Below are 14,734 nucleotides of genomic sequence, written 5' to 3' on the forward strand. Positions count from 1 at the left end.
CTGAGGACTGGAGCTGCCCACCTCTAGTCTAGCATGATGATCACTGAATGAGCTCATCAAATCAGACCAATCATTTTCCTTGTTGCCATCACTGAGTGCTGCTCTTTCCCTTTTAATTCCTGCTCTTCTGATTCACATGATCACCTACCGTGGCCCAATGATCACCTACCGTGGCCCAATGATCACCTACCGTGGCCCAATGATCGCCTATCGTGGCCCAATGATCGCCTATCGTGGCCCAATGATCGCCCATCGTGGCCCAATGATCGCCCATCGTGGCCCAAATGATCGCCCATCGTGGCCCAATGACGCCATCGTGATGATCGCCCATCGTGGCCCATCATCGTGGCCCAATGATCACCTCGCCCATGGCCCAATGATCACCGATGCATGGCCCAATGATCACCACTCATGGCCCAATGATCACCACTCATGGCCCAATGATCACTCCTTAAGGCCCAATGGCCTCTCATGGCCCAATGATCGCCTCTCATGGCCCAATGATCGCCTCTCATGGCCCAATGATCGCCCCTCATGGCCCAATGATCACCTCTCATGGCCCAATGATCTCCTATCATGGCCCAATGATCACCTATCATGGCCGTGCCCTTAAACCTGTTTGGTTTCTATAATCTAGTAGTGATACAAGCCTGACGATATCAACCTCTCCTTTCACTAGTGTGATTTGAGCTTCCTTCATTGAAATGTGTCATATCCTGTCATTGCGTGCATGGTTTAATTGTTATTTAAAAAATACCTAATTAACATTCAACCATTTCCTCAACTCTTGGTGTCCCATGTAAACGCTCATTCCTTATGTGTTGGTTTACCCCGGTAACCATGGTAATCTCTGCAGACCTGGGTTCAAATACTATTTCAAATCTTTACAAATACTTTCTATGTGCTTGATTGAACTTGCCTGGCACCATGGAATCAATGTTATAGATGCCAACGTTCAAACTCCGCCCATCTAACACTCCAGGCAGGCTAAAGCAAACACTAAAAATATTTGAAAGATTTTAAATATTATTTGAACCCAGTCTCTGAAGTTCTCTGTAGTAATTAGTCGGTGTTGTTGTCATTCTGATTACTAGGACGGTGCGTTGGGCCCCATGGTCCCTGGCTCTCCAGACTCTGCCTCCTCAGGCCCCTCGTCCCCCAAGTCCCCTACCTCCGTTAGTATCCCCCTCTCCTGCTGCTCCCTCTGTTCTCTGTATACTCCTCTCCCCCTTCCCTGAACTGTGTCTGGCTTCCTGACTTCCATACTTGTCGACCCGCCACGGCCTTTTCTCAGTTGCTGTCTTCAATGGTGACTCTGTTTCTTCTCCCTGCAATGGAACTGATCATAATGATCATGGTGATGATGATGATGATCACGGTGATGATGATGATCACGGTGATGAGGGTGATGATCACAGTGATGGTGATGATCCCGGTGATGATCATGGTGGTGATGATGATGATGATGATCCCGGTGGTGGTGGTGATGATGATGATCACGATGATGATGATCACAGTGGTGGTGATGATGATGATGATCCCGGTGATGATGATGATCCCGGTGATGACGATGATGATCCCGGTGATGATGATGATGATCCCGGTGATGATGAGGGTGATGATCCTGATGATGATGATGATCACGGTAATGGTGATGATCACAGTGGTGGTGGTGGTGGTGATGGTGATGATCCCGGTGGTGATGATGATGATGATGATCCCGGTGATGATGATGATGATCCCGGTGGTGGTGATGATGATCCCGGTGGTGGTGATGATGATCCCGGTGGTGATGATGATGATCCCGGTGATGATGATGATGATGATCCCGGTGATGATGATGATCCCGGTGATGATGATGATGATCCCGATGATGATGATGATGATCCTGGTGATGATGGTGATGATCCCGGTGATGATCCCGGTGATGATCCCGGTGGTGGTGATGATCCCGGTGGTGGTGATGATCCCGGTGATGATCCCGGTGGTGGTGATGATCCCGGTGATGATCCCGGTGATGATCCCGGTGGTGGTGATGATCCCGGTGATGATCCCGGTGATGATCCCGGTGATGATCCCGGTGATGATGATCGGTGATGATCCCAGTGATGATCCTGGTGGTGATGACAGTAACACAGACTGAGCTGTGGGGAAATCTATTTTTCAATTCAGAAAAAGGGTTGTTCTGCTGTGTTTCTTCTGCTTTCTGTCTCTACCGTAACACTGCTTTCTGTCTCTACCGTAACACTGCTTTCTGTCTCTACCGTAACACTGCTTTCTGTCTCTCTACTGTAACACTGCTTTCTGTCTCTACCGTAACACTGCTTTCTGTCTCTCTACCGTAACACTGCTTTCTGTCTCTCTACTGTAACACTGCTTTGTGTCTCTACTGTAACACTGCTTTCTGTCTCTACCGTAACACTGCTTTCTGTCTCTACTGTAACACTGCTTTCTGTCTCTACTGTAACACTGCTTTCTGTCTCTACTGTAACACTGCTTTCTGTCTCTACTGTAACACTGCTTTCTGTCTCTACTGTAACACTGCTTTCTGTCTCTACTGTAACACTGCTTTCTGTCTCTACTGTAACACTGCTTTCTGTCTCTACCGTAACACTGCTTTCTGTCTCTCTACTGTAACACTGCTTTCTGTCTCTACTGTAACACTGCTTTCTGTCTCTACTGTAACACTGCTTTCTGTCTCTACTGTAACACTGCTTTCTGTCTCTACTGTAACACTGCTTTCTGTCTCTACTGTAACACTGCTTTCTGTCTCTACTGTAACACTGCTTTCTGTCTCTACTGTAACACTGCTTTCTGTCTCTACCGTAACACTGCTTTCTGTCTCTACTGTAACACTGCTTTCTGTCTCTACTGTAACACTGCTTTCTGTCTCTACTGTAACACTGCTTTCTGTCTCTACTGTAACACTGCTTTCTGTCTCTACGGTAACGCTGCTTTCTGTCTCTACTGTAACGCTGCTTTCTGTCTCTACGGTAACGCTGCTTTCTGTCTCTACTGTAACACTGCTTTCTGTCTCTCTACCGTAACACTGCTTTCTGTCTCTACTGTAACACTGCTTTCTGTCTCTACTGTAACACTGCTTTCTGTCTCTACTGTAACACTGCTTTCTGTCTCTACTGTAACACTGCTTTCTGTCTCTACTGTAACGCTGCTTTCTGTCTCTACTGTAACGCTGCTTTCTGTCTCTACTGTAACGCTGCTTTCTGTCTCTACTGTAACGCTGCTTTCTGTCTCTACGGTAAACACTGCTTTCTGTCTCTACTGTAACGCTGCTTTCTGTCTCTACGGTAACGCTGCTTTCTGTCTCTCTAAACGCTCTTTCTGTCTCTACGGTAAACGCTGCTTTCTGTCTCTACGGTAAACGCTGCTTTCTGTCTCTACGGTAAACACTGCTTTCTGTCTCTACGGTAAACACTGCTTTCTGTCTCTACTGTAACGCTGCTTTCTGTCTCTACGGTAACGCTGCTTTCTGTCTCTACTGTAACGCTGCTTTCTGTCTCTACGGTAACGCTGCTTTCTGTCTCTACGGTAACGCTGCTTTCTGTCTCTACGGTAAACACTGCTTTCTGTCTCTACGGTAAACACTGCTTTCTGTCTCTACTGTAACGCAGCTTTCTGTCTCTACGGTAACGCTGCTTTCTATATCTACGGTAACGCTGCTTTCTGTCTCTACTGTAACACTGCTTTCTTTCTCTGTTTGTTTGGTCTGCTTGTTGCGTGTCTGTGTCCCATATGGCACCCTATTCCCTACATAGTGCACTACTTTTGGTCAAAAGTAGTGCACTATATAGGACACTACTATGTAGGACTGTCGTGCTTTTTTCCCCTGTCAGTTGTGTCTGGCCCTGTCTTCAAGTGATGATGACTTCTCTCTTTGTTTCTCTGCAGCCTTCAGAGAAGTGTGGTATTCTCAACGTGACCAAGATCACTGAGCATGGAAAGAAAGTACGGTGAGTTGTACTGGACTAGGATAGAAACAGGATGAGAACACCCTCAGAAAGTAGGGTGAGTTGTACTGGACAAGGATAGAAACAGGATGAGAACACCCTCAGAAAGTAGGGTGAGTTGTACTGGACTAGGATAGAAACAGGATAAGAACACCCTCAGAAAGTAGGGTGAGTTGTACTGGACTAGGATAGAAACAGGATGAGAACACCCTCAGAAAGTAGGGTGAGTTGTACTGGACTAGGATAGAAACAGGATGAGAACACCCTCAGAAAGTAGGCTGAGTTGGTCTGGGCTAGGATAGAAACAGGATGAGAACACCCTCAGAAAGTAGGGTGAGTTGGTCTGGGCTAAGATAGAAACAGGATAACACCCTCAGAAAGTAGGGTGAGTTGGTCTGGGCTAGGATAGAAACAGGATAACACCCTCAGAAAGTAGGGTGAGTTGGTCTGGGCTAGGATAGAAACAGGATAACACCCTCAGAAAGTAGGGTGAGTTGGTCTGGGCTAGGATAGAAACAGGATAACACCCTCAGAAAGTAGGGTGAGTTGTACTGGACTAGAATAGAAACAGGATAAGAACACCCTCAGAAAGTAGGGTGAGTTGTACTGGACTAGAATAGAAACAGGATGAATACACCCTCAGAAAGTAGGGTGAGATGTACTGGACTAGAATAGAAACAGGATGAGAACACCCTCAGAAAGTAGGGTGAGTTGGTCTGGGCTAGGATAGAAACAGGATGAGAACACCCTCAGAAAGTAGGGTGAGTTGTACTGGACTAGAATAGAAACAGGATGAGAACACCCTCAGAAAGTAGGGTGAGTTGTACTGGACTAGAATAGAAACAGGATGAGAACACCCTCAGAAAGTAGGGTGAGTTGTACTGGACTACAATAGAAACAGGATGAGAACACCCTCAGAAAGTAGGCTGAGTTGGTCTGGGCTAGGATAGAAACAGGATAACACCCTCAGAAAGTAGGGTGAGTTGTACTGGACTAGGATAGAAACAGGATGAGAACACCCTCAGAAAGTAGGGTGAGTTGGTCTGGGCTAGGATAGAAACAGGATGAGAACACCCTCAAAGTAGGGCGAGTTGGTCTGGGCTAGGATAGAAACAGGATAACACCCTCAGAAAGTAGGGTGAGTTGGTCTGGGCTAGGATAGAAACAGGATAACACCCTCAGAAAGTAGGGCGAGTTGGTCTGGGCTAGGATAGAAACAGGATAACACCCTCAGAAAGTAGGGTGAGTTGGTCTGGGCTAGGATAGAAACAGGATAACACCCTCAGAAAGTAGGGTGAGTTGGTCTGGGCTAGGGTAGAAACAGGATAACACCCTCAGAAAGTAGGGTGAGTTGTACTGGACTAGGATAGAAACAGGATGAGAACACCTGTAGAAAAACTGCTCCTTCAGCGCAACACAACCAGCCTGTCTCAAGTTGAACCCCCCCATATTGCTTCCACCTTACAGATCTGGAAACAGTGAAGGGTTATGGCCTAGGGAATGGGTAGGGAGTGATATCGGACCTGCTGTATATGAAGTGGTAGTTGATTCAGCATGATGTGAGATGATTTATGGAGCTATGTCTGAGTTATTTATGTCTGTGTTATTTATATCTATGTGTTTGTATCTGTGTGTGTTTGTATCTGTGTGTTGTTTATGTCTGTGTGTTGTTTGTCTGTGTGTTGTTTATGTCTGTGTGTTTGTCTGTGTGTCGTTTGTGTCTGTGTGTCATTTGTGTGTTTGTCTGTATGTTTGTATCTGTGTTGTTTATGTCTGTATGTTGTTTGTATCTGTGTGTTGTTTGTGTCTGTTTGTGTCTTTGTGTCTGTGTTGTGTTTGTGTCTGTGTCGTTTGTGTCTGTGTGTCGTTTGTGTCTGTGTGTCGTTTGTGTCTGTGTGTCGTTTGTGTCTGTGTGTTTGTCTGTATGTTGTTTGTGTCTTTGTGTTTATGTCTGTGTGTTGTGTTTGTATCTGTGTGTTCATGTCTGTGTTGTTCATGTCTGTGTGTTGTTTATGTCTGTGTGTTGTTTATGTCTGTGTGTTGTTTATGTCTGTGTGTTGTTTATGTCTGTGTGTTGTTTATGTCTGTGTGTTGTTTATGTCTGTGTGTTGTGTTTGTGTGTTTACAGGAAGAACTGGACGTCATCCTGGACGGTTCTCCAGGGCTCCTCGCTGATATTTGCTAAAGGCCAGGGGGGCGGGACCAGCTGGGTGAGTGGTGTCTGCTATTCGCTAAAGGCCAGGGGGCGGGACCAGCTGGGTGAGTGGTGTCTGCTATTCGCTAAAAAGGCCAGTGGTGTCTGCTATTCGGGGGCGGGACCAGCTGGGTGAGTGGTGTCTGATATTTGCTAAAGGCCAGGGGGCGGGACCAGCTGGGTGAGTGGTGTCTGCTATTCGCTAAAGGCCAGGGGGCGGGACCAGCTGGGTGAGTGGTGTCTGCTATTCGCTAAAGGCCAGGGGGGGGCGGGACCAGCTGGGTGAGTGGTGTCTGCTATTCGCTAAAGGCCAGGGGGCGGGACCAGCTGGGTGAGTGGTGTCTGCTATTCGCTAAAGGCCAGTGGTGTCTGGCTAAAGGCCGGGACCAGCTGGGTGAGTGGTGTCTGCTATTCGCTAAAAGGCCAGGGGGGACCAGCTGGGTGAGTGGTGTCTGCTATTCGCTAAAGGCCAGGGGGCGAGACCAGCTGGGTGAGTGGTGTCTGCTATTCGCTAAAGGCCAGGGGTGGGACCAGCTGGGTGAGTGGTGTCTGCTATTCGCTAAAGGCCAGGGGGTGGGACCAGCTGGGTGAGTGGTGTCTGCTATTCGCTAAAGCCTATTCGCTAAAGGCCAGGGGGGGGCGGGACCAGCTGGGTGAGTGGTGTCTGCTATTCGCTAAAGGCCAGGGGGTGGGACCAGCTGGGTGAGTGGTGTCTGCTATTCGCTAAAGGCCAGGGGTGGGACCAGCTGGGTGAGTGGTGTCTGCTATTCGCTAAAGGCCAGGGGGCGTGACCAGCTGGGTGAGTGGTGTCTGCTATTTGCTAAAGGCCAGGGGGCGTGACCAGCTGGGTGAGTGGTGTCTGCTATTTGCTAAAGGCCAGGGGGCGGGACCAGCTGGGTGAGTGGTGCCCCTCTTTTCCTCAATCCCTCCTCTCCTCTGTCCCTCCTCTCCTCCATCCCTCCTTCCCCCATCCCATCCCACCTCTCCTCTGTCCCTCCTCTCCTCTGTCCCTCCTCTCCTCTGTCCCTCCTCTCCTCCATCCCTCCTTCCCCATCCCACCTCTCCTCTGTCCCTCCTCTCCTCCATCCCTCCTCTCCCCATCAATCAATCAATCAAATGTATTGAAAAAGCCCTTTTTACATCGGCTGATATCTCAAAGTGCTGAAACAGAAACCCAGCCTAAAACCCCAAACAGCAAGCAATGCAGGTGTAGAAGCCCGGTGGCTAGGAAAAACTCCCTAGAAAGGCCAAAACCTAGGAAGAAACCTAGAGAGGAACCAGGCTCTGAGTGGTGGATGGAGATTATAACAGAACATGACCAAGATGTTCAAACATTCATAGAAGACCAGCAGGGTCAAATAATAATAATCACAGTGGTTGTCGAGGGTGCAACAGGTCAGCACCTCAGGAGTAAATGTCAGTTGGCTTTTCATAGCCGATCATTAAGAGTATCTCTACCGCTCCTGCTGTCTCTAGAGAGTTGAAAACAGCAGGTCTGGGACAGGTAGCACGTCCGGTGAAGAAGTCAGGGTTCTATAGCCACAGACTGAACAGTTGAAACTGGAGCAGCAGCACGACCAGGTGGACTGGGGACAGCAAGGGGTCATCATGCCAGGTAGTTCTGAGGCATGGTCCTAGGGCTCAGGTCCTCTGAGAGATAGAGAAAGAAAGAGAATTGGAGAGAGCATACTTAAATTCACACAGGACACCGGATAAGACAGGAGAAATACTCCAGATATAACAGACTGACCCTAGCCCCCGACACACAAACTACTGCAGCTTAAATACTGGAGGCTGAGACAGGAGAGGTCGGGAGACACTGTGGCCCCGTCCAATGATACCCCTGGACAGGGCCAAACAGGCAGGATATAACCCCACCCGCTTTGCCAAAGCACAGCCCCCACACTACTAGAGGAATATCTCCAACCACCAACTTACCATCCTGAGGCAAGACCAAGTATAGCCCACGAAGATCTCCGCAACGGCACAACCCAAGGGGGGGCCCCAACCCAGACAGGAAGATCACGTCAGTGACTCAAACCACTCAAGTGACGCACCCCTCCTAGGGACGGCATGGAAGAGCCCCAGTAAGCCAGTGACTCAGGCCCTGTAATAGGGTTAGAGGCAGAGAACCCCAGTGGAGAGAGGGGAACCGGCCAGGCAGAGACAGCAAGGGCGGGTCGTTGCTCCAAGTGCCTTTCCGTTCACCTTCAAACCCCTGGGCCAGACTACACTCAATCATATGACCTACTGAAGAGATGAGTCTTCAGTAAAGACTAAAGGTTGAGACCGAGTTTGCGTCTCTGACATGGGTAGGCAGACCATTCCATAAAAATGGAGCTCTATAGGAGAAAGCCCTGCCTCCAGCTGTTTGCTTAGAAATTCTAGGGACAGTAAGGAGGCCTGCGTCTTGTGACTGTAGCACAGGTGTAGGTATGTACGGCAGGACCTAATCGGAAAGATGGGTAGGAGCAAACCCATGTAATGCTTTGTAGGTTAGCAGTAGAACCTTGAAATCAGCCCTGAGCCTTAACAGGAAGCCAGTGTAGAGAGGCTAGCACTGGAGTAATATGATCAAATGTTCTTGTCAAGATTCTAGCAGCCGTGTTTAGGATTAACTGAAGTTTATTTTGTGCTTTATCCGGGTAGCCGGAAAGTAGAGCATTGTTGTAGTATAAACTATAAGTGACAAAAGCATGGATTAATTTTTCTGCATCATTTTTGGACAGAAAGGTTTTGATTTTTGCGATGTTGCGGAGATGAAAGAAAAGCTGTCCTTGAAATATTCTTGATGTGTTCGTCAAAAGAGAGATCAGCGTCCAGAGTAGCGCCGAGGTCCTTCACAGTTCTATTTGAGATGACTGTACAACCATCAAGATTAGTTATCAGATCCAACAGAATATCTCATTGTTTCTTGGGACCTAGAACTAGCATCTCTGTTTTGTCCGAGTTTAAAAGTAAAACATTTGCCACCATCCACTTCCTTATGTCTGAAACACAGGCTTCCAGGGAGGGCAATTTTGGGGCTTCACCATGTTTCATCGAAATGTACAGCTGTGTCCATCCGCAAAGCATTGAAAGTTAACATTATGTTTCCGAATGACATCCCCAAGAGGTAAAATATATAGTGAAAACAATAGTGGTCCTAAAACGGAACCTTGAGGAACACCGAAATGTACAGTTGATTTGTCAGAAGACAAACCATCCACAGAGACAAGCTGATATCTTTCCGACAGATAAGATCTAAACCAGGCCTGAATTTACCCGTGTTGACCAAATTATAATCTCTAAAAAAGAATGGAGCACGAGGACCGATGCAGAGCCTTGGTCTGACGCCATTAAAAGGTCATTTACTACCTTCACGAGTGCAGTCTTGTGAAGGTAGTATGATGGGGTCTAAAACCAGACTAAAGCGTTTCGTATCCATTATATTATCTGTGCGATTCGATATAGGCCGATTTTAGTTTTTGATATTTTCTGGGTCAAGGTTTGGCTTTTTCAAGAGAGGGTTTATTACTGCCACTTTTAGTGAGTTTAGTACACATCCGGTGGATAGGGAGCCATTTATTATGTTCAACATAGGAGGGCCAAGCACAGGAAGCAGCTATTTCAGTAGTTTAGTTGGAATAGGGTCCAGTATGCAGCTTGACGGTTTAGAGGCCAAGACTATTTTCAAAAATGTGTCAAGAGATATAGTACTAAAAAACTTGTCTCCCTTGATCCTAGGTCCTGGTAGTGTTGTGCAGACTCAGGACAACTGAGCTTTGGAGAAATACGCAGATTTAAAGAGGAGTCTGTAATTTGCTTTCTAATGATCATGATCTTTTCCTCAAAGACGTTAATGAATTCATCACTGCTGAAGTGAAAGCCATCCTTTCTTGTTGAATGCTGCTTTTTAGTTAGCTTTGCGACAGTATCAAAAATACATATTGGATTGTTCTTATTCTCCTCAAGTTGTAAAAATATGATGATGGAGCAGCAGTGAGGGCTCTTCGATACTGCACGGTAGTGTCTTTCCAAGCTAGTCTGAAGACTTCCAGTTTGGTGTAGCACCATTCCCGTTCCAATTTTCTGGAAGCTTCAGAGCTCTGGTATACTTCATCAGGGCTCTGGTATACTTCAGGGCTCTGGTATACTTCAGGGCTCTGGTACACTTCAGGGCTCTGGTACAATTCAGGGCTCTGGTATACTTCAGGGCTCTGGTATACTTCAGGGCTCTGGTATACTTCAGGGCTCTGGTATACTTCAGGGCTCTGGTATACTTCAGGGCTCTGGTACACTTCAGGGCTCTGGTATACTTCAGGGCTCTGGTATACTTCAGGGCTCTGGTATACTTCATCAGGGCTCTGGTATACTTCATCAGGACTCTGGTATACTTCATCAGGGCTCTGGTATACTTCATCAGGGCTCTGGTATACTTCATCAGGGCTCTGGTATACTTCAGGACTCTGGTACACTTCAGGACTCTGGTACACTTCAGGACTCTGGTATTTCTGATTTTATACCAGGGAGCTAGTTTCTTATGACAAATGTTTTGTTTTTAGGGGAGTGACTGCATTTGGGTGTTACACAAGGTTAAATTTAGTTCCTCGATTAGGTGGTTAACTGATGTTTGCTCTCTGACGTCCCTGGGTAGGTGGAGGGAGTCTGGAAGGGCGTAGAGGAATCTTTGGGTTGTCTGAGAATTTATAGCACGACTTTTGATGATCCTTGGTCGGGGTCTGAGCAGATTGTTTGTTGCGATTGCAAATGTAATAAAATGGTGGTTCGATAGTCCAGGATTATGAGGAAAAACATTAAGATCCTCAATGTCGACTCAGTGGGTTTTGTCCTATTTATTCCATGGGACAAAACTAGGTCCAGATTATGACTGTGGCAGTGAGTAGGTCCGGATACATGTTGGACAAAACCCACTGAGTTGATGATGGCTCTGAGTGGGTTGTGGACTTTTACATGTGAATATTAAAGTCACCAAAAATTAGAATATTATCTGACATGACTACAAGGTCCGATAGGAATTCAGGGAACTCAGTGAGGAGCGCTGTATATGACCCAAGAGGCCTGTAAACAGTAGCTATAAAAAGTGATTTGAGTAGGCTGCATAGATTTCATGACTAGAAGCTCAAAAGACGAAAAAACAGTATATATATATTTTTTTGTAAATTGAAATTTGCCTCCGCCTTTGCGGGATGCACAGGGGATGTAGTCACTAGTGTAGCCAGGAGGTGAGGCCTCATTTAACACAGGAAATTCATCAGGCTTAAGCCATGTTTCAGTCAGGCCAATCCCATCAAGATTATGATCAGTGATTAGTTCATTGACTATTCCTGCCTTGGAAGTGAGGGATCTAACATTAAGGAGCCCTATTTTCAGATGTGAGATTTCAGTCTCTTTCAATAATGGCAGGAATGGAGGAGGTCTTTATCCTAGTGAGATTGCTAAGGCGAACACCGCCATGTTTAGTTTTGCCCGACCTAGATCGAGGCACAGACACCGCCTCAATGGGGATAGCTGAGCTGACTACACTGACTGTGCTAGGGGCAGACTCCACTAAGCTGGCAGGCTGGCTAACAGCCTGCTGCCTGGCCTGAACCCTATTTCATTGTGGAGCTAGGGGAGTTAGAGCCCTGTCTATGTTGGTAGATAAGATGAGAGCACCCCTCTAGCTAGGATGGAGAGCTAATCACTCCCCCTAACTGGGAGGGGGCCAGAGACAATTCCTCAATGCCGACACATCTTTCTAGCTGATTTACATGCTGAAGCTATGTTGCGCTTGGTGACTTCTGACTGTTTCATCCTAGCATTGTTGGTGCCGACGTGGATAACAATATCCCTATACTCTGTACACTCGCCAGTTTTAGCTTTAGCCAGCACCATCTTCAGATTAGCCTTAACGTCGGTAGCCCTGCCCCCTGGTAAACAGTGTATGATCGCTGGATGATTCTTTTTAAGTCTAATACTACGGGCAATGGAGTCGCATACCACCCTGCATACCACTGCTGGCTTGCTTCTGAAGCTAAATAGGGTTGGCCCTGGTCAGTTCCTGGATCAGAGACCAGATGCTGCTGGCTTGCTTCTGAAGCTAAATAGGGTTGGCCCTGGTCAGTTCCTGGATCAGAGGCCAGATGCTGCTGGCTTGCTTCTGAAGCTAAATAGGGTTGGCCCTGGTCAGTTCCTGGATCAGAGACCAGATGCTGCTGGCTTGCTTCTGAAGCTAAGCAGGGTTGGCCCTGGTCAGTTCCTGGATCAGAGACCAGATGCTGCTGGCTTGCTTCTGAAGCTAAATAGGGTTGGCCCTGGTCAGTTCCTGGATCAGAGACCAGATGCTGCTGGCTTGCTTCTGAAGCTAAGCAGGGTTGGCCCTGGTCAGTTCCTGGATCAGAGACCAGATGCTGCTGGCTTGCTTCTGAAGCTAAGCAGGGTTGGCCCTGGTCAGTTCCTGGATCAGAGACCAGATGCTGCTGGCTTGCTTCTGAAGCTAAATAGGGTTGGCCCTGGTCAGTTCCTGGATCAGAGACCAGATGCTGCTGGCTTGCTTCTGAAGCTAAGCAGGGTTGGCCCTGATCAGTTCCTGGATCATAGACCAGATGCTGCTGGAAGTGGTGTTGGAGGGCCAGTAGGAGGCACTCTTTCCTCTGGTCTAAAAAAATATCCCAATGCCCCCACACTGCCCTGTGTAGGGTGCCGTCTTTCGGATGGGACGTTAAACGGGTGTCCTGACTCTCTGAGGTCATTAAAGATCCCATGGCACTTATCATAAGAGTAGGGGTTTTAACCCCAGTGTCCTGGCTAAATTCCCAATCTGGCCATCAAACCATCACGGTCACCTAATAATCCCCAGTTTACAGTTGGCTCATTCATCCCCCTCCTCTCCCCTGTAACTATTCTCCAGGTCGTTGGTGTAAATAAGAATGTGTTCTCAGTCAACTTACCTGGTAAAATAACAGATAAATAAATTAAACATTTTTAAAAATTGACTAGGGTGTTCAATTTGTCAGAGCTAATGGTGGGAGGCTTTGGCACCTCAGACCCCGTAACGAGTGGAGGAGAGACCAGAGAAGACTCTGACTCATCCCTCTTCTCCCCCCATCCCTCCTCTCTCCACCCATCCCTCTCCCCCATCCCTCCTCACCCCCATCCCTCCTCACCCCCATCCCTCCTCCCCCCCATCCCTCCTCTCCGCCAGTCCCTCTTCTCCATCCCTCCGCCCCGTCCCTCCTCTCCATCCCTCCTCTCTGCCCCGTCCCTCCTCTCTGCCCCGTCCCCTCCTCTCTGCCCCGTCCCTCCTCTCTGCCCCGTCCCTCCTCTCTGCCCCGTCCCTCCTCTCCGTCCCCCCTCTCCGTCCCTCCTCTCTGCCCCGTCCCTCCTCTCTGCCCGTCCCTCATCTCTGCCCGTCCCTCCTCTCTGCCCGTCCCTCCTCTCTGCCCGTCCCTCCTCTCTGCCCGTCCCTCCTCTCTGCCCGTCCCTCCTCTCTGCCCGTCCCTCCTCTCTGCCCCTCCTCTCTGCCCCCTCCTCTCTGCCCGTCCCTCCCTCTCTGCCCGTCCCTCCTCTCCCTCCTCTCTGCCCGTCCCTCTCCTCTCTGCCCCGTCCCTCCTCTCTGCCCCGTCCCTCCTCTGCCCCGTCCCTCCTCTCTGCCCGTCCCTCCTCTCTGCCCGTCCCTCCTCTCTGCCCGTCCCTCCGTCCCTCTGCCCGTCCCTCCCTCCTCTCCCCCGTCCCTCCTCTCTGCCCATCCCTCCTCTCTGCCCGTCCCTCCTCTCTGCCCCGTCCCTCCTCTCTGTCCCTCCCCCGTCCCTCCTCTCCGTCCCTCCTCTCTGCCCGTCCCTCCTCTCTGCCCGTCCCTCTCTCTGCCCGTCCCTCCTCTCTGCCCGTCCCTCCTCTCTGCCCGTCCCTCCTCTCTGCCCCCTCCCTCCTCTCTGCCCATCCCTCCTCTCTGTCCCTCCCCCCGTCCCTCCTCTCTGCCCCGTCCCTCCTCTCTGCCCCGTCCCTCCTCTCTGCCCCGTCCCTCCTCTCTGTCCCTCCTCCCCCGTCCCTCCTCTCTGCCCGTCCCTCCTCTCTGCCCGTCCCTCCTCTCTGCCCGTCCCTCCTCTCTGCCCGTCCCTCCTCTCTGCCCGTCCCTCCTCTCTGCCCGTCCCTCCTCTCTGCCCGTCCCTCCTCTCTGCCCGTCCCTCCCTCTCTGCCCGTCCCTCCTCTCTGCCCGTCCCTCCCTCTCTCCCTCCCTCTGCCGTCCCCTCCTCTCTGCCCCGTCCCTCCTCTCTCTCCCTCTCCCCGTCCCTCCTCTCTGCCCCGTCCCTCCTCTCTGCCCCGTCCCCTCCTCTCTGCCCCCGTCCCTCCTCTCTGCCCCGTCCCTCTCTGCCCTCCCTCCTCTCCCCGTCCCTCCTCTCTGCCCCGTCCCTCCTCTCTGCCCCGTCCCTCCTCTCTGCCCCGTCCCTCCTCTCTGCCCGTCCCTCCTCTCTGCCCCGTCCCTCCCTCTCCGTCCCTCCTCTCTGCCCCGTCCCTCCCTCTCCGTCCCTCCTCTCTGCCCCGTCCCTCCTCTCTCCGTCCCTCCCTCCCTCCTCTCCGTCCCTCCTCTCCC

The 14,734-nt window shown here is 49.8% G+C and overlaps 1 protein-coding gene across 10 annotated transcripts in view; it reads left to right on the forward strand.

Moving 5' to 3' along the window:
• LOC112259654 (rho GTPase-activating protein 12) overlaps positions 1–14,734 on the forward strand; it is a 159,762-nt gene that overhangs the window by 126,977 nt on the left and 18,051 nt on the right. For 8 of the 10 annotated variants that reach the window (XM_042329042.1, XM_042329040.1, XM_042329043.1 and 5 more), the window contains 3 exons: positions 1,095–1,175; positions 3,910–3,971; positions 6,097–6,178. In XM_042329042.1, coding sequence (XP_042184976.1) covers positions 1,095–1,175; positions 3,910–3,971; positions 6,097–6,178 — 225 coding nt within the window. The remainder of the gene's footprint in view (positions 1–1,094; positions 1,176–3,909; positions 3,972–6,096; positions 6,179–14,734) is intronic. The other 2 variants (XM_042329045.1, XM_042329046.1) reach the window with 1 other exon arrangement.

The sequence above is a fragment of the Oncorhynchus tshawytscha genome, linkage group LG10 (genome assembly GCF_018296145.1).
Source record: "Oncorhynchus tshawytscha isolate Ot180627B linkage group LG10, Otsh_v2.0, whole genome shotgun sequence".
Taxonomy (NCBI): Eukaryota; Metazoa; Chordata; class Actinopteri; order Salmoniformes; family Salmonidae; genus Oncorhynchus; species Oncorhynchus tshawytscha.